The sequence below is a fragment of the Protopterus annectens genome, chromosome 8.part0 (assembly GCF_019279795.1).
Source record: "Protopterus annectens isolate FY-2018-M chromosome 8.part0, PAN1.0, whole genome shotgun sequence".
Lineage (NCBI taxonomy): Eukaryota > Metazoa > Chordata > Ceratodontiformes > Protopteridae > Protopterus > Protopterus annectens.
This window is the reverse complement of record NC_056741.1, coordinates 919,983,242-920,004,658: the sequence shown is the minus strand read 5'-3', so window position 1 is coordinate 920,004,658 and position 21,417 is coordinate 919,983,242. Positions and strand designations below refer to the sequence as shown.

Genomic DNA, 21,417 nt, shown 5'->3' with positions numbered 1-21,417 from the left:
CTCATATTCCTGTATGTCCCTCTTCAATTTAGTCATTTTTCTGTCAATTAAGTCCTTACATTTAGTATCAATGTCCATCCTTACTTTGTAGTACTTATCTTTTTCTTCCTTTATACTAAAAATTAAATCATCCTTGATGAACTTATCAAGTTCATCTATTTCTTTCTGTATTATCTCCTGTACTCTGACATTCTCCTTAATTATTAACTTTAAAATTTCCAATCCACAATTATTAAAAACTTCCAATAAATCCTTATGGAAGTCAGAGCCCACTTGTACATTATTAGGATATTTGTGTATCCTTAGTCCTTTTGGGACAATTTTCTTATAAATACATTCTGCAAGGTAAGCATTTTCAATACATAATACTCTATATTGTAACATTAACTTGGTAATTTTGTCCATTTTGGTGGAATAAGAATCAGTATTAAGAGGTCCCTGAGGAGCTCTGTTGTCCACCTTAAAACTGTATTTGACTTTAAGCCATGCAGGAAGCATGCAGGAAGCGACGCATCATCCAGTCCATATCTGCCTCCGAGAGGCTATGAGTAGATCTGGAAGAGGCCGCCGAAGCCGGCCGGGAGGGCTGATGCGACGACCTCGAAAATGGCCGGGCCTCCTCCTCTGGCTCGAGAGATAAGCGTGGGGAATGGAGCCGTGGGGAAGGAGGCTTGGTAATCTTTAATGAAGAGGAGAGAACCTTAACTGGAGGGGCCGAGGGGTCCAATTCAGCCTGCCGTTTTTGGCTTCTCTCTCTCTCCCTGAGATGAGGTGGGAGGGTGAGTCCCAGACAGGGGAGGAGGGCCAGATGGTTGGGCAACCGCAGCCGCTGTTGCCGCTACAGAGGGAGAAGAGGAAGAAGAAGAAGAAGCTGATTCCACGGGTGGAAGACCTGCCAAAATCAGGTTGTTCTTCCTATCTCAGAGGCCTGGGGGTTAAAGGCTGCACAGATCTGGCAGACTGAGGAAATCAGAGAAACCCCCAAGCAAAGAACGCACTGAGTGTGACCATCTGCTGGCAACAGCTTATGGCCACACTTAGAAAAAGTAGTTTTCTGGCTTTCAGCCATACCCTTCTGACACACACACACACACACACACACACACACCTAAAGGGAAAAGAAGGGCCTACTAGGGGATAGAGATTACCAAGGATAAGAGGGGGATAGATTAGTTACGAATAGAACTAATTTGTAAAAAACTACACAAACACAGCTAACCACTATACTACCCAAATATTTTAAGAAAAATACAAGAATTAGTTACACGCACCTGGAGTTTGAAAAAACCTGAGCTTGGCAAAGCTGCGGCAAACGAGATCTGGTAATTGGAAGGAGGTTGCAGGGTATTATGGGTAAGGGGGTGGAGCTTGGAGCTCGGATCTTTAGCTTGGTATGCTGCCGGCTCGGATCCGTATCGGATCCGTAACCCCACAGGTTGCTGATCAAATGAAGTTAACTACTTCAGATTATGAGTTTCACACCATCTCACTGTGGAGGTGAGCAGCAACAGGTTTTATAGCACTAAAACAGACATCTGAATTTTCATATATGATCATATTAGCCACTAACCTGTTTTCATTTGTAGCAGATCATCTGAGTTGCTGTGCTTTGTTAAACTGCTGGCTGGAAAATGATTTCTGGACTTTGTGCTACTAAATGAAATCTTCCTTCTGATCTCTTGCTGGCAAGTCTCACTCAACTGTATGTCGCAGGATTTTAGAAGCATGGAAATCATCTGAGGTGGAGACTGGTTTGCACGCTGACTTGATCCTCCCTCTTGCATGTAACTGGGGCTTTGTAATTCACCAGCTTTACTTCCAAGCATTTCCAGGACCTTTGCAGGCACTGTAGTCGTTACAGGATCAGAGATGTCCATTACAGGAGATTTGGGAGACTTTGTAGAAAGAGCATGTACAACCTTCCTAGTGAAAGATGATTTAGTAGGTTTATCTCGAATGGGACTACTGGCCTCTGCTCCTTGAGGTGAGTTCACAAGTGAGGAAGAACATGCATTTTTATCTCCAGTCTGAGAGGCAAAACCCTCTACTAATGGTTTTGCATCAGGACTAATGGGTGGAGACAAAAGTACCTCTGACTGACCGAATGAAGAATCAGAGTCTTCAGTAACAGGCTTTGAATGACTGCACTGGAAAGAAATCGGATCAAAATCTAAGCATGTCTCTTCCATGAATGGCGGGCTAAGGTCCATCTCAACTTCATTCAGCCAAGCAGAAGGATCACGTGAAAAATCGGGAACCATATATATTTCATCTTGGTCATCTGTATGTACACTGTCACAGGATCTACACTGCTTAATACCAGAAAGATGTTCAGATTCCAAGGAAACAGAAAGTGCATCACTGCTGGATCGAGGGCGGCGAATACGTTGCAATTTCTGTATGCCTGTAGAAAGAGACAGAAAAAAAATACTCTTTAAAAACGGAGTTTAATAACATTCTACTTGTAAAGTGAAACAAATGTATTCCCAAAACCTACAGAAGATTTTGCCCAAGAAGACTGTCATTTGGCTCCATCAGAGCAATACAACATTCAATACTATGTCATAAAATCCAGACTGGACTTTATTTATGAACTCATGCATACATGGAACATTTAACAATCAACTTTTCCGAGCTCTACCTGTAACTTATTTAGAAAACATTCACAGACATTCTGTAGCTGTTTACACCTCACATTAAATAAGTGTGCTGATTATGTGACCAAGGCCAGATTGTAAATTAAGACAGGATACTGAAACTAGGGAAAATAAATAAGAATCAGACTGAATACTGTACATCGTGGACATCCTAGTAGTACAAGCAGGACGGTGATTGTTCATGTCAGCCAGATGTAATGTTAATGAGTAATGCACTTACCATAACTTAGTATCTGTGTTATCCGTAGTCAGCATTCATCAAGTATGGGTCTAGGATCTGAGCAGGCACATTAAGACAACAGCTTAGCTCAAGCTCCTCCCCTCTAACCCCTCAGACCGAGTTTGCTTTGGAGAAAGAAGACAGACAGAAAAGACCTACTACCAGACAAGGTCCACCAAAGTCCTGCCAATCCCTTAGAAAGGGGGATAAGGGTGGGACTGTGATGAACAGTGACTACGGATAACACAAATATGTTATGGTAAGTACATAACTATTAATCTGATGTTATCCAAGCCACCATTAGTCACGTATGGGTCAGAGTCCCCAGCTACCCAACATTCTCGGTTGGCCTCATGGAAGGACATGCTGAAGAACAGTGGAGCCAAAGAAGCTCTTCCCCTAAAAATGAGGTCAAGTTTGTAATGAGAGATAAAGGTATGAGGAGAGGACTAAATTGCCACTGCACAAATATCATCCAAGGACTGACGAGCTACAAAGGCAGCTGAAGTAGCCACTGACCTGGTAGAATAAGCCTTAATTAGTCCAAGCAAAGGAGAACCACATTTAGAGTATATTTAAGAAATGCATTGAGAAATCTAACTGGGGATAGTAATTTTAAAAACAGCTTGGCACTTCCTGTTGACTGAAAATTACACAAACAATTGGTCTGATAGGTAAAAGACTTAGTTTTGTGCAAAATTAGTAACAAAGCTGTCAGTGAACATCTAAAGTATGCAAAATGTACTCCCCCTTGTTAGCATAATTAGGAAAGAACACTGGAAGTTGGATAGACTGATTGAGGTTCGCTTCAGTGGCCACTTTTGGCATAAAGGAAGGATTGGGTCTTAAGGCCACTCTATCTTTATGGAATATCAAATACGGAGATTTAATGGTAAGAGCCTTCAGTTCTAATACTCTCTTCGCTGATGTTATCACCACCAAAAAGGCAGTCTTCCAAGAAAGAAATCTGAGGTCACAGGATGCAGCAGGTTCAAAAGGGGGTCTAGTCAGAGACTGCTCCACTAGAGCAAGATCCCACAATGGAAAAGGGTCCTTGACTGGAGGACACAATAAAAAGATGCCCTTCAAGAAGGCCTTGCAGAGGTGAGAAGAGAACATAGGTCCGTCATTAAGGTGAAAATTTAGAAAAACTAGTGCCCTCCCGAAAAAGGAAAGCTAGGAAAAGAAGGATGTCGGAGACTGGAGCTGAAAATGGATCCAGATGCCAATCTTTAGCCCACCTATAGAATCTTTTCCACTTACTTCTGTAAACTCTCTTGGTAGAAGATTTCTGAGAAGCGAGGATAATGTCCTTTACTGGGGAGACAAGCCTGGACTTCACAAGAATCACTGGAAGTGGAGAAATCAAGCTGTCACATGGAGGGTCTGCAGATTTGGAAGTTGAAAGAGAGACTAGTGAGAGATCATATCCAGAAACAGATCGAGCACCCAAGGGGGGGGGGGTGCCTCAGATGAGACCGTAGAAGAGGGAATCACACCTGCCAAGGTCAGAAGGGGGCAATGAGGATTAGAACCCTCTGAATCAAAGATAACGGAGGAAAGGCATAAAGCAGACACGGAGGCCAACCAGGAGTCAGCGAGTGTCCCTGGGGTACTCCCCCTCTGGAGGGCTCAGGGCGAAGTAGCTGCTGCATTTGTGATTGAGGGAATAAGCAAAACAATCCCAGCACAATTGGCCCCACCAATGGAAGATCTGCTTCTCCACTGGAGGATTCAGGGACTACTCATGAGGGATCAGAATAGCCCTGCTCAGCTTTTTTACCAGCAGGCTGGATGCTCCAGGGATGCGTGTTGCAAGTAGAAAGCACCCCGAGGACATCGCCCACTCCCAAATCCTCATGGCCTTGTGACGAAGCAGATAAGAATGTGTACTCCCTTGCTTGCTGATGTACCACACAACAGCCATGTTGTATGTGTGTACTGATATTGTTCCCAGAGGAAGGCAGTCCTGAAAAGCTTGCAGCGAAAGGAGGACTACTCTCATCTCCAGAACATTTATGTGAAGTTTGGTCTCCGAAAGGGACCACATCTCTTGGACAGTCTTCCCCTGGAAGTGCCTCCCCACCCTAGGAGGGAAGCATCCATGGAAACCATGGCCATTAGAACTGGGGGAGAAAAAGACATGCCCACTAGGAGATCTGGAGAGTGCATCTACCAGTTGATGCTGTGTGGGAGCTGTGAGGAGCCAATCGTCAAGATAGGGAAACATCTGGAATCTCTGCAGCCTAAGATGAGCTGCCACCACTGCAATACATTTGGTGAACACCCAGGGAGGGGGAACTGTGGTGAGCCCAAAGGGCAGGGCTCTGAACTGGAAGTGACTGGCTCCTAGGCAAAAGTAGAGAAATCTCCAGGGCCGTCTGTCTATTTTGAAGTGATAGTATGTGTCCTGGAGATCGACAGAGCACATCCAGTCATTCTTGTGCAAAAGGGGTACAATGGAGTGTACAGTGACCATCCGAAACAACTTCTTGACTGATAGATTTAACTGACTGAGGTCCAGAATTGGATGCAGGTCCCGTTTTACTGGGTACCAAAAAGATGTGGGAGTAAATTCCGGATCCTCTCTGTCCTGTGGGAACCTTTTGGATGGCTGTTTTTCGAATGAGGTTGGTCATCTCTAGATGGGCTCTCTCTGACAAGGTGGCATGACTGGGAGAGTTCTGCTTCTTGGCAGGGGTTCAGAAAACGGAATATAGTAGCCCTTAGATATAATTCTTAGCACCCATTGATCTGTTGTGATGTTTGCCCAAGATAGCTGGCCTCCGACTGCCTCCAGGGAGGGAAAGTTGGGCAGCACTTCAGGAGCACTGAAAGGGCTTCTCAGAGAAGGGTTCTCTAGAGCCCTGGTTTTGTGGGCCTGCTCTAGGGTGGAGTTGACCATTGAAACCTCTCCCCGTCCTCTGGAAGAGGAATATTCTTGAGTCTCCTGAAAGGAAGACTGCGACTTATGGAAAAGTACAGTTGTGTACACTTACCATAAATGTAGATGTTCGAGTGTATTCACTGTTGCAGTCATTACATTTGGGTTATCTGCTTGCAGTAGCCCTCATTCAGCCTGATTAACAAAGTCTTGGGTCCTGCAGTTGCTATCCCTTCTTCCATGATGTCAGGTCGTCAGGGGTATAAAACATGCAACCGACACCATTACATCAGTTTTTCTTGCCCCAGATGTCAGGTGCCCCCCTAATTGGAAGCAATTAAATCTATAAATACAAGGATATACCTCAACAAAAAAGCAAATATACCAAAAAGCTTTTTGAGCATAGTAACTGAGAGTAGAGGTAGAGCCAAAAGAAGAAAGGGGGCTGGAGGGAGGGTAACCAGGACTGCAATGTAGAGGCAGATGCAGCCCTGGTTGAATGGGGTCTGATGTCCTGTGGGATAGGTTTTCCATGGTGCTTATAGCAGAAATGAATGCAGTGGCCTATCCATTTTGAAGTGATTTGTTTTGAAATAGCTTTCCCCTCTGTCCCTGCAGCAAATGCCACCAGCAGTTGTTCAGCTTTCCTTTGAGGTTTAGTCCTGTCCAAGTAGAATCTAAGCTGTCTGTGCACATCTAAAGAGTGCAGTATCCATTCCCCTTTGTTCTGTGGGTTAGGAAAGAAGGTAGGCAAATGAATGGACTGATTAAGAGTTACACTGGATGCCACCTTGGGCATGAAGGAGGGACTGGTTCCGAGGGACAACCTGTCCGCATGAATGATGATGAAAGGTTCCACCTCCATAAGGGCCTGTAATTCAGATACCCTTCTTGCAGAAGTGATTGCTAGAAAGAAAGCTGTTTTCCAGGAAAGAAATGTTAAATCTGCAGTAGCAGCTGACTCAAAAGGAGGAAGAGTGAGTTTCTCCAAGACAAAGTTAAGATCTCAGGCTGGAGTTGGAGCTCTTCTGGGTGGCCTTATATTTTTGGCCCCTCTGAGGAGCTGCTTGAGCAGTGGGTGAGAGAAGAGGGGAGGCTCCATGCTATAATGAGCTGAAATGGCTGTGGCATGAATTTTGATGGAAGAAAAGGACAGGCCCTTATGAAGCATCTCAGTCAAATATTGTACTAGCTGAGGTAAATTGGGCACTGCTGCGTTCATTCCTTGAGATTGGTTCCAGGCACAAAATCTTTTCCATTTTGCAGCATAAGATTTTCTAGTACTAGGCCTCCTTTCCTCTACAATGATATCCATCACAGATTTACTGACGGATAGTAAAGGAGAGATTAGGTAATTAGCCAGGCTGTTAGGTTCAGGGTTTGCAGCTGAGGGTGTAGAATCTGGTTCTCCTGCTGAGACAACAGGGAAGGAGTCTGAGGTAGGTGCCATGGAGCCAAGCGTGACACACTACACAAGAGTTGGTACCAGTGTTGGCATGGCCAGTCTGGTGCAATTAAAATTGTCCTTGGCTTGTCCTGTTTGATCTTTAGTAGTACCTTGGGGAGAAGAGGCAGAGGAGGAAAGGCATAAACTGATAGGTTTTTCCAGCTGAAGGATAGGGCATCCACTTTCCAAGCTAGCTTGTGGGGAATCCTTGTGCAAAATTTGTCCAGTTGATGGTTATGGGGGGAGGCAAACAGGTCTATATGTGGGCTCCCCATTCGCTTGTCAACATGTTGAATATCCTTGGTTCCAGTTTCCACTCATGTGGGTCCATGAGGTTTCTGCTTAATCCGTCTGCCAGTGTAGTTTTCCTGGCAGGAATTGAGCTTGTAGATTCACTTGGTAGCTCAAGGCTGTGTTCCACAATGCCATGGCTAGTCTGCAGAGGGGGTAAGAATGTGTACCCCCCTGCTTGTTTATGTACCACATGACAGTGCTGTTGTCCATCTTTACCATTAGTTGTCCTGGAAGAATGTGGTCCTTGAAGGCGGTCAGAGCATTCTGTACAGCTAACATTTCCTTTTCGTTTATGTGTAGGTGCATTTGACTTGGGTTCCATTTGCCCTGAATGCACTTCCCTGCCAGTTGAGCCCCCCATGCATAGTCTGATGCGTCTGTTAAGATTTGGGCGGCAGGGGGTAATGTGAATTGTAGTCCCCTGTTTTGGTGGCAGGCCTCTGCCTACCAAAGAAACTCTAGGCTTAGGCAAGGTATGACAGGAATCCTTGCTTCTAGATCCTGTGAATGTTGACACCATAGGCTTTTGCGATACCATTGTAGTTTCCTCATATGCAGCCTTGCATATGGAATTAGAAGAATGCAGGAGGCCATGCACACCAAGGCTTGTAGTATTTGCCTTGCAGATAGCTAGGTTTTTGTGGCCACTTGCTTGAAGTAGGTCGTCAAATGCATCCGTTTCTCTGGCGTGAGGAAAGCCATCTGGAAAGTTGTATTCAAGCTTGCTCCCAGGAATATAATTTGTTGACAGGGTACCAGGTGCAATTTCTTTTAGTTTATGGTGAATCCCAAACAAGTCAGTACCCTTTGAACAAAGGCCAGATGATTCAAAAGAATGTCCCGGCTTTCTGGCTAAATTAGACAATCGTACAGGTATGGGTATATTTTAATATTTCTTTGCCTGCAAAATACGACTGAAGCTAGGCACTTTGTGAATACCCTGGAAGCAGTAGATAAGCCAAAGGGCAGTGCAGAGACCTAATAGTGCCTGTAGCCTGCTTTGAAGCATAAGTATCTTCTGCAAGACGCCCTGATAGGGATGTGCAGGTATGTTTCTTTCAAGACTAGTGTTGCCAACCATGCATCTTTTCCTAGCATAGGAAGCAGCTGGTGAAGAGTCAGAATTCTGAATTTTGGAATCACCAGAAAGGTGTTTAGAGTAGAAAGGTCCAGGATAGGCCACCATGTACTGCCTTTTCTGGGTACCAGGAAAAGTCTTGAATAGAAACCTTGTCCCTTTTCCTCTTCTGGTGCCAAGTGAATAGCCCCCATGTTTAAGAGAGAGAGTACTTGATTTTGGGCCTCTGCCCACTGATTTGGGGGTAGATCTGGCCACCCGCTTGGTGTTGGTAATGTGTGGAAGTGAAATCTGTATCCTTGGGACACTATTTAAAACCATTTGCCTGGGTAATGAGTTCCCAGTTTTTGGCCAGCAGACCAATCTTTCCGCCTAAAGGAGCATTCAGTTGGGAAGTGCTTGGAAGTTTTCAAAGCAAATCATTGAGACAGTTTTCCATAGGGGGAGCCTTACTACTCCCAGACTTGGTTGCGGAAACACCCCCACTGCTTAGTCTTGTGTATCCCTTGGGACTGAAACCTGGGGTTTCTGCTGTGTCTGGGTTTGGCTTGAGAAGACCTGGAAGGGGCTGGAAAGGACCAATATTTAGAGGGCCAGGGCCTACTAAATCTAGGAGGCTGAACTTGTAAGAAATTTTTTAACAGTTTGCATAGATTTAGCTTTATCTTCCATCTTTTAAGAAGTTCCTCAGCCTTGTTGCCAAACAGGCGGCCCTGATTTAAGGGAGCATCCAACAATTTGGCTTTAACATTATCAGGCAAAGATTGCTCCTTAAGGCAAGCATGCCTTCTGAGCACAGATCCAGTAATAGCAGCCATGCAAGAGGCCTCTAATGAATCAAATCCACATTGCAAAGTATGTTTTCCAACCTGTTGAGCAGAATGCATTAAATCCTGTAATTCTTTATTTTCAGCACAGTTAGGAATCATCATTTTCTGTTTAAGCAATCCAATAACATGTTGTTTTATACTTTAACATATGAAACTGGCAGTTTAAAGCCCTAATGGCCAAGGTTGCAGAAATGTAAACTTTCTTACCCCATCTATCCAGCGCCCTGCAGTCTCTATCAGAGGGGTTAGGATTTTTAGCAGTAGAAGCCTTAATGCCCTTGGGTCCCTGTGAAATAGTCTCTGGACCTGCAATAGGATTTTTAAAAAGGAACTTGTGTGAATCAGGAACCCTGTAATATCCGTCAGGTTTTCTGGGAGCAGGAGGCAAAGAATCAGGGGCCACACTAGATTCTGAAAAGTCATCAACAATGACTGGTACCGGAGGTATAGCTAAAGGCCTATGCTGAGGCAGGAGTAAGAAATCCCTAAGACTCTTTTTTGAATCAGAAAAATCCTGGCTTTCCCAGTGGAAATGCTCCCTTAGAGTATGTAATGTCTCACCAAAAGAAAAATCCTCTGGAGGGGAAGCAGAGGGAATAGAGTGCTCTGCATCAGAATCCTCATAAGTAGATAAGGGCAAATCCAGATCATCAGAAGAATCAGAAAAATCAGAATCCTGGTCAGAAGATTCATAAACAACTTCAGTCCTAGGTCTCTTAGAAGGGGGAGGTTGGCTTCCCCTGATTAGAGTTATAAGATCTTCAGCCATTCTTATCATTTGTTTTTTAGGCATAGAGCTCTAAGCATGTGGCCTGGGAGTTGGTTTCTTAGGGATGGTTCGAGATTTTGACCTAAATGAAGAAGGAGGCATTGGTTTAATATGCAAGACCATAGGCCTGAATACACCCTCAGAAGCCGGTGCCTGCACAGCGGCTCCGGACCCATCCAAGGTAGAGACATCCGCAGGTTCCACAGTTGAAGCATCTCGCTGCATGCCGGACTCCGAATGGGTCTCAGTAGAGGCTTGCGAGTCAGAAGTAGCAGGTATCAGGGGCTGTGAAAGCGCCTCACTGAGTACCAGTGAACTGGCAACTGGCTTAGGAGAAGCGTCGTTGGCAGCTTTGGACCTCGGCGGCCCATCTCTGTCTTTATCATTGCATTTTTTCGAAATCCCAGTAGTCGGATGGCTAACCGACGACATTTCTGGATAATTAAACAGAGAACCAAAATATTTAGAGGCGAAAATATACAGACGACGGATATTGTGCTGATTAAATAAAGCATAAAACCGACAGCAAGGTACGTCCTGGTCAGGGCCTAGGCAAGGAATACAGTACGAATGAAAATCTTTGAGGTATTTGCTTTCCACAAGTAATGCAATTATTAACTTTTACTGATATCGGTAAGGAGCAAGAAAATGTTTTCCCAACGGGGTACTTAGCTTTAGTTGAAGACTTCTGTTCAGAAACTCGAAAATGAAAATTCCAGGAGTCGGCTGACCGGCACTTGCGAACTGCTTCTGCTTTGGGCACTGCACAGCAAGAAAGACTGATGTAATGGCAACGGCTGCATGCTTTATACCCCTGATGACCTGACGTCATGGAAGAAGGGACAGCAACCGATGCAGGACCGAAGACTTTGTTAATCAGTCCAACTGAGGGCTACTGCAAGCAGATAACCCAAATGTAATGGACTCCAACAGTGAAACACGAAGAACATCCACATTTTCTTGTTCCCCCACTGGGTCTTGGAAAACGACCTTTGGGGGTGTTGAAAATTTGATCCCAACAACCGAGCGTCTTCCCTTCTTGCTCACTGTGGGACAAAGTTTCCGTAACAGTTGAACCATCAAAGAGGGTGTTGGTGAATAAAGTCTTAAAGGCATCTAAAAACCCACATAAGCAAAGCCAAGCATGACGCCTGATGGCAATGCCTGTGCCTGCAGCCCGTGCGGTACCCTCTGCCGCATTAGAGATTAACCTCATGGAGAAATTAGCTATGGACGTGAGAGTGGCCAGCTTGGGAGAAATGGCCTTAAAGTCCTCCACAGCCATGGATTCTGAGAGGGAAGTGGTAAGCTCCTTCATCAAATCTTTCTGAAGATGGGTGAAATGCGGCAGATAATTTAAGGCTCACAGACTGAAAGCAGCTGATGCAAACAGCTGCTTTCTGAATCTGTCGATTGCTCTCAACTCTTGGTTGGGAGGATGGGCAAATTAACTCTCTTCTGCCTGCTCTTTCTTGGTGACGGCAGCTAGCACAATCACATCAACCAGTACTGCCTTGGACCAAAAGACCTTAGCAGGGGGACTCAATCACTTGTCGGCTGTCTTTTGTACTGGCTCCACTGTATCTGGCTCCTTCCAAGCCTTCTTGGCAATAAGATTAATTAAAGGGTCAACAGGGGGGAGACATCCAAGAGGTAAGATGGACTCATACCAAATGCCTCCAGAAACTCGGGTTCTCCGAGGATGGGGGCTGGGCAGACCAACCACCCTTGGCCTTAAGTATCTCCAGAAAGTCTCCAAAAGAGACATCATCAGGCGGTGATCTTGGGGACCAGTCTCCTTCATCGATGTCTGTGTCCTCCATGAGCAATTCCTTAGGGGAGTCAAGATGTCTCCTCTTACATGCCCTTTTCCGAGGAACTTCCTCAGCGGGAGGGTCAGGGGAAGACTCAGAAGAGGAGTGGACCCTGACAGGGGTTAACCCCCCCCCAGGAGGGCAAGTCAGACGGGCTGACAAGGAGCAGGATGAGAGGGTCCGCTCAAATTTTGAGGCTGGGATGGAGCCTGATGAGGAGGGGAGGCTTCTCTGGTAGCAGAGAGGGATATTTCCATCACCCGGAATGCAGAGGGGCTGGACAAAGCCCCCCCCCCTGAGCGAACAACCTCACCAAGGAGGAAGGAGAAGACCCCACTAAGATCTCCAACTCTCTGGAGAAGGTTGGACAGGAGGTATCAAGTGCCAAAGCACCAAGGGGCAAAGAGCGATCCGAACCTGCCCCCCATGGACTCCGGGGTGACAACCTGGACCAGTGGCCCTGCCTGCCCCGGGGGGGGGGAGCTGGGAGCAGAACTAGCCATAGATTCAGAAGGGGTAGGGGACAAGGGAAGTCCCGGTGACCCCCCATCAACCTCCATGCCTTGCACAGGCTCTCCTAAGTATAATCCCTGAGAGGTCGGATGAGGCAAATTTAACCGTGGAGTGGAAGAGAGTCCCCCAGTCCTGTGGGATGGGAATCCGAAAGCTACAACTTTGAGCCTTCAAAAAGGACCGCATCATCCTGTCCATATCGGAGGGGAGGATGCTCCTGGAGGATCGGGAGGAAATAGAGGACCTTGCTGGAGACTTGTGTCGGGACCCTGAGGGCCTTCTCTGATGGTTCGGGGAACGGCTCCTAAGTGGAGGGGTAAACAAAGAATCCCCTTTTGGGGGATCCCAGGGAAGGTCCTCAATGACAATAGGACCTGACATAGGTCTCAGATCTGGCCTTATCGGATCTGAGGAAACAGAGGAACCCGAAGGAAGGGCTCTCGAGTCCCTCGGATCCGAAAGAATTGCATCAGTGACAGATCTGCTATGGCTCAAATCTGAAGGCATCAATCCAGAGGCCTGGGATCCGGGAGTCGACTCTGATAGCCTTGGATCTGAGTCCTGGGAATGAAAGCCTCAGATCCAGGCGTTGATTCTCTGGATGGCTCCGGATCTGGGATCCCCAGATCCGACCCCGCTAAGGCTGGAGTTGGACCTAGGGACCTGGGATCCAACAGCCTAGGTTTCTTGCTAGAGTCAGAAGAGAAGGAAGAAGGAGTGTTTCTCTTATGTTTAGAGGAGGTCTGCTTGGTCAAGGACTCCTTGATCAAGGGACCCCCACCAAGCCATCCCTTTGAGTAAAAGTTTGTTGCGATGGTTGACCAGGGCCCTGGGGTTGAACGCGGCACAAATGCCGCATTCAACCTCCAGGTGGCAAACGTTGAGGCAATAAGAGGCACTTCTTGTGCAAGTCACAGACAGGCATCTTCCGACCACATGAGGAACACCTCTTAAATCCTAAAGGCTACTCTGATATGGAGAAATACCACTAAAACCAAGGGGAAAAACCAAAAGGAGTCGGAAACTCAGGCAAGAGGTCTAAAACCATTAAGGTCCGTCCTACACTTAGAAATACAGCAATAAACTCAATAAACTAACAAAAACAGAGGAAACCAAGCAGATCTAGAAAGGTTACTACACTATAGCACTACCCAAAATAAAAAGAGTGTGAAAAAAACAAAATGACCAAAGGGAGGGGAAAAAGACTCAACCGAAACTCAATGGAGCACTACAACTAAAAACTTAGCCAAACAATGAAAGGGAAATCCCAAAGAAAAAACCTACTCATTGAAAATACGAAAATCCCAAAGAGCTGAGCTATCTGCTACTGACAGTTAAAGCAGCAAACGAGATCTGAGGGGTTAGAGGGTAGCAGAGCATTATGGGAGTGGAGGAGCTTGAGCTAAGCTGTTGTTTAAGTGTGCTGGTTCAGATCTGATGTTGGATCCTAGACCCATAAATGATGAATGGTGACTAGGATGACATCAGATTTTTATATTAAACAAGTAATTCAACAATATGCAAATGTAATTATTATAATTAGCCACACATCCTTAGGAAATTTAAAATTTATACTGTGCAGTACCTCTGAATACATAAAACCAGTAAGCATTCCATGTTTAGGATTCTATAGCTGATCACTACTGCCTCTAGTAGGCACACTACAGCTGTGACACTGACTTGTACAGGCTCCATTGTAACATAAAATCTAAGTTGCAAAACAGTAGTGTGCGACTATGAAAGACAGAATGGTGACTGAGGAAGGACTGTTCAGATATACGAGAGCTGGTAAAAGAGAGGTATGGACATTTTCACAGTTAGGATTCAGTTAATGAAGCCATACAAGGGCATACAGCACAACATTAACTATGCCTCAAAGTATCATAAGTACCTCATTTAGAACCTGTTAAAAGTGACAGTGCAAAAAAAAAAAAATCCTTACTCAAAAACTGTTGGCAATGCTTCACTTAGCCACAGATATCTGAGAGTCCAGATGCCTGTTGCTGGCTTATCAAAATCATCCCTCCTACCTCACAAACTGGCTTCAACTCTGCTTCTGAAAATAACAAGTCTTTTATTACTACTTGTAAACTAAAAAGCAACACTCTGACTGCCCATGAAAAAGTCTGATACATGAACAATCACCTTAGCGCTCAAATGGTCTTTGACTTCTTATTGTTCCTGATTCTGTCTCATATTTAAGTCTGTTCTTCATAAAAAATGAGGTTTTATGGCAAAGTGGCAAGGACAGCAGTCACTTAAAACTGCCAACCATTTATGTTTTCTCATACCAGTTCCAAACAATAGTAGTAAACAAATCTTGCTCAAGAATGGGAAGAAAAGTACCACTAGATTCACAAAAGATTACTAGGCTAGTGGCCCAAGAGCCCTTACAAGCCTAGCCATGTTAATCCTGAGTTGCCTCAATTGCCCTTGGTTAGATGGACATAATTTGCTGCATGAGTCTATGATAAACACCGACTGCCCCTGTCCATGAGGGACATGGGTGCCTCTCCCTGGGATGAATTTGTAGTCTCCCATCTATTTGTCTAGGCTGCACTTGAATAGTGTCAGTGAAGAGCTCTGCTTCATGTGAATTGCAAGTTTATTACAGAGTAGCGGCAATCTCTGGGAGTTGCATCTGTCTCTCCAGCATGTTCCGCTAATGTCACAGACTACGTTAAGATGCCTAAAGTGAGTGGCTCTTGTGCCATTTGACTTGTGCATGTGAAGGATATCCATCAAGGCCAGGCACAAGTCGCCTATCAGCAGCCTATATGATACAGAGTACAGTGACAGGACTTTCAGTCTAGCCACATAAGTCATGGTTTGGAGGCACTGCATTTTCTTGGTGAGAAACCTCTGTGATATCTCCAGCTGCTTCACGCGTCTAGAGAGGTACATGCAGAAGGGAGCACTGCACTCTATTAATGGTCTTGGAATTATAACATCCTTAGACCTGGATAAGATGCCCTTACTTATGACATGCACAACATAGAAGGCTTTCCTTAAAACTGTGGAAACTTGCTGGTCAAAGTTCAGATTGCTATCTATCTGTGTTCCCAGATCTTGCACCACCGGGTTTTAACTTGGGGGGGGGGGGGGGATGCTGTCAATACTGTAATTAGCAGGGAGTTTCGCTTTGCCAAAGGGGATAATAATGCACTTTTTTGCATTTAGTTTTAGACCGTAGCTTTGGCACCAGTCATTTGTCTGTGTTAGCCCCTCTTGTAATATGTTAACATTGTTGGGGGACTCAGTGATTGTACCCAACTTGCAATCAGCAAACTTGGTAAATCAAAGCCCATCTACATTAGCCTGAACTTCTAAGAAATAGATTGCAAACAGTAAAGGACGCAGCACAGATCCCTGTAATATGCCACTGGTGATGGGTCTATTGGTAGAGGTGGACTTACCAATTTTGACAGTATGTGTTCTGTCAGTGAGCCAATTTTCTACCCATCTAGTGATGTAAAGGTTAATCTTCAGCTGGGAGAGTTTCTCAGTAATAACTTAGTAGGGGATTGTATTAAAAGTCGTGGCTATGTCAAGATAGGCAGTATGCACTTGTCTTACCTTCATCCAGGGCTGTGGTGCCTTCTCGAAGAACTCTACTAGGTTTAATATGCATGGTCTACCCTTAACAAAGCCACACTGGGTTGGGTCTAGGGTGTGAAGTTCACCTATGTCCTAGCATTCGCCCAGCTGTATCTGGAACTGCATAGACACCTTCTCATGCCATTGGTTAGTCCACAGGTGATGTCAGGTGCTTATGCAGCTTGGGGAGGTCCTGCCAGAAAAATGAAGCAGCATACAAGGGAGAAGAATGACAACACTTTTGCTAAAAAAAAAAAAAAAAAAAAACACTAAAGTATTTCAAGTTTAAAAACTTTGATTTACAACTCCAAAAATACTGTTTTGAAATACAGCTTATCTCAACCTTGTATGCCAGTACTTGTATATTAGTCAGTTAGACTACAGGGGATCAACCAGTTTACAGTATTGTATTAGAGATAAAGGCCATTGTTTTTAATTTCCTATGGGACCATATGCTTTTTTATTTATGCATTTACTGATGCAGTTAAAGATACACAATCAGGGAACTAAGTGATCCTGAGTGCTCATCTCTACCTGCTTCACAATCGTTACTTCGGTCATTTACTTGCAGAACACCTATGGGCTATAGGCACATTTGGAAGATGAAGTGGAAGTACACTCGCACTGGAGGTGCTATTACTGGATTTTGCAAGTAGCACTACAGGTTTAAATGACTCAAGACAAATATTTCTCAATCTTAATTTGACAGAAAACTGACACTAGGGCTACTATTAACATTCGGACAAAGCCCATCAAATTTCAGCTTCCCCTAGTGCTCTACTACCACAGTACACTGACATCCTAACCCTAAGCGCTCCAACCACAATCAACTCTGTCCAATTATCCACCCAACCATAATGCCCCATTCTTTCCTACTCCTCACCATTAAACTCTCCCTTTCCTAGCAAACACATATCTCATTACTTTATGTGACTCTGACCAAACAAGCTTTTATGTCAAAAAGAAAAATGATGATGTAAACTTCTCAACACCCTAATTCAACCAGATGCACAGAGATCCATTAGCAACACCATCATTCTCATCCATACTACTGACCATGTAAACCATATTATTCACATCAGTAACAGTTACACACCATCTCCAATTATACATGACCAGTCCATCACCACCAATGACTATTACAGTACTGCATACAAAAAGTAAATGTAAGTTATGTACTTATCAGAATGCTAGATTTGATTAGTATATGTCTGCACACTGAAGGTGCCTTCTCCACAGCAACAAAAAAATAAAAAACTCTGGCCAGTTTAAGTTTCTCCTTTTGTCTCATAATACACTGCTCTCAGCTAATTTTCCAGATAAGTAAAGACATTTTAATATGCAAAAGCAGTTAAACTGTGAAAACAGGTGACCTGATGCCATGAACAATTTAGCAATCATGTGTCAGTCATAGGCCGCTGGTGCTACTCCAGCTTCCTCTGCAGAGGGCAATTTGGGGGGGCGGGGTGTGAGTTTCCAGTGTCTCAACATATACTGACTAACTTTAATGTTGTGGTACGTAAGCAGATAACCTATACTTTTGCTGTCTGACCTGCAGGTTTACCTACACAAAGCCTTTTTCAAAGTATTTCCCCACTGTTGAATCTCGGGTACAGTGGACAAGCTAAAGTCTACAAGCAACCACTATACTTTTGCCATCTGACCTGCAAGTGTATGTTCCTGGCAGCAATATATTGATTACTCTCTGTTCCTAATCCAGTACCTTCCCAGTTACTGTAAGGTAGGGGCATGTACATTTCTTGGGTTGTATCTAGTTAACACCCTCTCCCAGTTTGTCTCCCTAAACTCTTATTTTTCACCCCTCTCCCTACTCTGAACAATTTGGTATAATTTGGTAGCATGCATTTGCCTTCTGAGCTTTAAGACTTAATTGGCAAGCAAATTCAAGAACGAGTCATTTTTCATCCCTCACTCCCCTCACATATCACTTTAGTAAGTAGGCCAACAAGAACTGAAATAAAACTAAACAGATAAAAAAAACAAATAAAAACAACATTCAGGCAATACTTGTGCAGGTCTCTCAAACTATCATTACCAACCTAAGCCAAGGCACTCCTGTATTTCCATCATTACAGATAATTTACTTTTGGGTCACTGATCCAGTGCTCATGTGGCTTTCTTGCCGCAAACCATAATTACTGGCTCACTGCCTCACTGCTACCTGCCTGACTACCAGAAAATCTCATTGGTCACCCCATCTTAGACCCCTCCCACCTACCTATCCATGTCCTCACAGAGGTAACTAATAACCCTGGTTGGGGATAGCGTCATTTTTAAATCTATAGTAGAGCGTACTCAGCATCATCTCTAGAACACCCGACTGAAAGCATGCCTGTCACGCACGTTTTTTTTTTCTATTTCTTCACATCTTACTAATGTGAGCTGAATATTGTTATTGATGATTGTATGTTGTGATCTAAGGAGGAGTCTGCAGTCTTTGTACAGCACTGTGTTCACATTATATGGCATTCTCGTGGTACCGAATGCATGGTGTAACTATTCCCATCCATGTATCACTCACCTGCAGTCTTTAATAGGTAGCCCACACCCCTTACAAGGCAGCTGATTCTAGTTATCAGATAGAGGAAATTGCAGAAACTGCTCATTTTCACGTTTATTTTATTAACTGCATTGTGAACTATTTCATGTATGTGACATGCTACTATGCGCATTTGAGGTTTCTAGTTAGTGTCTTCTAAACTAAACGTGAAGCACTAACTGCACAAACAGTTCATTTTTGATGTCTATTTTATTTTACTGCATTGCAAACTATTTTATATATTGTGAAATGCTACTATGCATTTGATATTTCTAGTTAGCATCCTCTAAACTGAAAGTGCAGCTGTAGCTGTTTAGTCGGGGGGGCTGTCGGTTTAAATAAACTTTCAAGCTGTTTTACAAAGGGCTTCCCCACTGCTGAAACTCGGGTACTTTGGATAAACTGCAGTCTACAACCAGCCACTATACTTCTGCTACTTGATCTGCAAGTGTATGTTCCCGGTAGCACTGTACTGATTCCCCTCCATTTCCTAATCCAGTACCTCTCCAGTTATTGTAGGGTAGTGGCACGTATACTTCATGGGTTGTATCTAATTAACACCCTCCCCCAGTTTGTCTCCCTAAACTCTTATTTTTTACCCCCTCTCTTTGGCAGCATCCATTTGCCTTTTGAGCTTTAAGACTTAATTGGCAGGCAAAGTCAAGAGAGAGTAATTTTCCATCCCTCACTCCCCTCGTATATCACGTTGTACGGTAACAAAAACTGAAATAAAACTAAACAGATAAATTAAAAAAAAAAAAAAAACAAATAAAAACAACATTCAGGCAATACTTGTGCAAGTCTCGCACACTATTATTACCAACCTGAGGCACGACACTCCTGTATTTCCACCATTACAGGTAGTTTATTTTCGGGTCACTGATCCAGTGCTCAGCTCATCCCACTTCACTCTCCTACCCTACCCCCCATTCCCACTCACCCCCATTTTCATCAGGTTTGTAGGTAACCTAACCACACTCTGTCCTCCCCTCCACCTATCTACACTCATCTTCTCAATTACCAGCCCTCCTACTCAACCTCACTGTCTCCACTACACATTCCAACTACTAGTCCCCTCCACTCTCTCTTCCCTCCCTCTCCTTACCTGCTCTACTACCACACCATATTACCCAAATGCATCTCTACTACTGCTTATTAACCAATACTGTTTTACTCCATTTTTTTCTACCTCATCCACAGCTTCAACTCACTCCACACTTACCATGTAAAACTCCTCCACTCTCCAACACTACCTATGTCTATCCATAACTCTCAATCCTGTATTTACACTGGCATCAGCCCACAACTGTACAATAACTCTACCTGCATTCTCACACCTTTCAAACACATATAAACCTGCTATCCCAATTCCCCAGCTTCCAGATATCAAAAACTAATTAACAGACTTAGACATCTTGTATTACATTCTACAACACAAATTAAACTCCAAGTTGACATCCATCTCAACCCAGGTCCCAATAATATCCCCTTTAACCACCCCACCAAATTCTACTCAGTCTTCCACACACTCCCATCCCTTCTCCCGTCTTCCTAAAACCTCCAGTTCTGACCTGATATTCACCAATTTCAATCTCTGTAGTTAATATATATATATATATATATATATATATATATATATATATATATATATATATATATATATATATATATAAAATAAATAAAGCAAGTAAATTCCATGCTGCCCTAGCCTCCTACTCCCCAGACATAGCAGTGATAACTAAAACCTAGTTAAAGCCCCACATCAAGGACAAAGAGAGAGATTATCTTAACTGGCTACAACATAATTAGACTAGACAGACTTAACAAAAGAGGTGGTGGAGTCGCTGTAATATTTAAAGACTCCCTCAAAGTTGAACTACTAAACTGTGCTCCTCCTGACCTACACAACTCCTAAATCTTAACTACATGCCTCATAATCAACCTAAACAAAACAATAATTATCATACTTAAATATCTCCCTCCAGGGAATAACCTTCCCATCATCGAAAGCCTACTTTACTGGGAATCCACCAATTTCAACCAAGAAACTATAATTCTTGGTGACTGTAACCTAGACTGGCACTCCTGCTCATCCAAAAACCCATCAGACTTCCTCAATGTCTACAACTTCACCCAAACCGTAACTTGTCCAACACGCACTGACAAACATACCAAGAAGCAGTTTACATTAGACTGGATATTGGCCAACAAACCCAACCTAAGTTACTTAGCCGGTTGCCTTCCAGACTCCCTCAGTGACCATTCCCCAACCTTTCTATATAGGAAATGTGTACATACACAAAACAACATCACCTACAAATACATCTGTAGCAAGAAAACTTTTCCCCCTCTATTTTTAAAGTACTTCTCCAATAATGTGATTGGACACCACTTACATACCTTCAGCTAGACTTAGCTGTTCAGCATTTCAACAATACCTTCCTTAACATGCTTAATCCAAACCATTCCAGTCCCCTCTCTTGATCCTCTCTTGAAATGGAACCAAGATAGAACCCACAAACCAGGCTAAACTACTAAGAGTCACTCCCACAAGGAAAGTATGCTCAAAAGCCAAGTACCTGCCTTGGCTAACCTATGACACTAAACTTCTAATTAAACACAGAGATAGAGCCTGGTGAGTTTATCATACCACCAAAGATAAAATAAACCTCACAACCCAAAAACAACTAAGAAATCAGGCAAAAAAAATCAAAAAGACAATCTTACTTCCAAAACTGCCAACAGAAACATCTA

General features: G+C 43.9%; 1 protein-coding gene across 1 annotated transcript in view; it reads right to left on the bottom strand.

Annotated features, from left to right (window-relative positions):
• ARHGAP33 (Rho GTPase activating protein 33) overlaps window positions 1-21,417 on the bottom strand; it is a gene marked incomplete in the record, with an annotated part of 3,206,105 nt that overhangs the window by 226,264 nt on the left and 2,958,424 nt on the right. Inside the window, 1 exon segment of the mRNA XM_044080442.1 lies at window positions 1,571-2,404. Within this exon segment, the coding sequence (XP_043936377.1) occupies window positions 1,571-2,404 (834 nt within the window).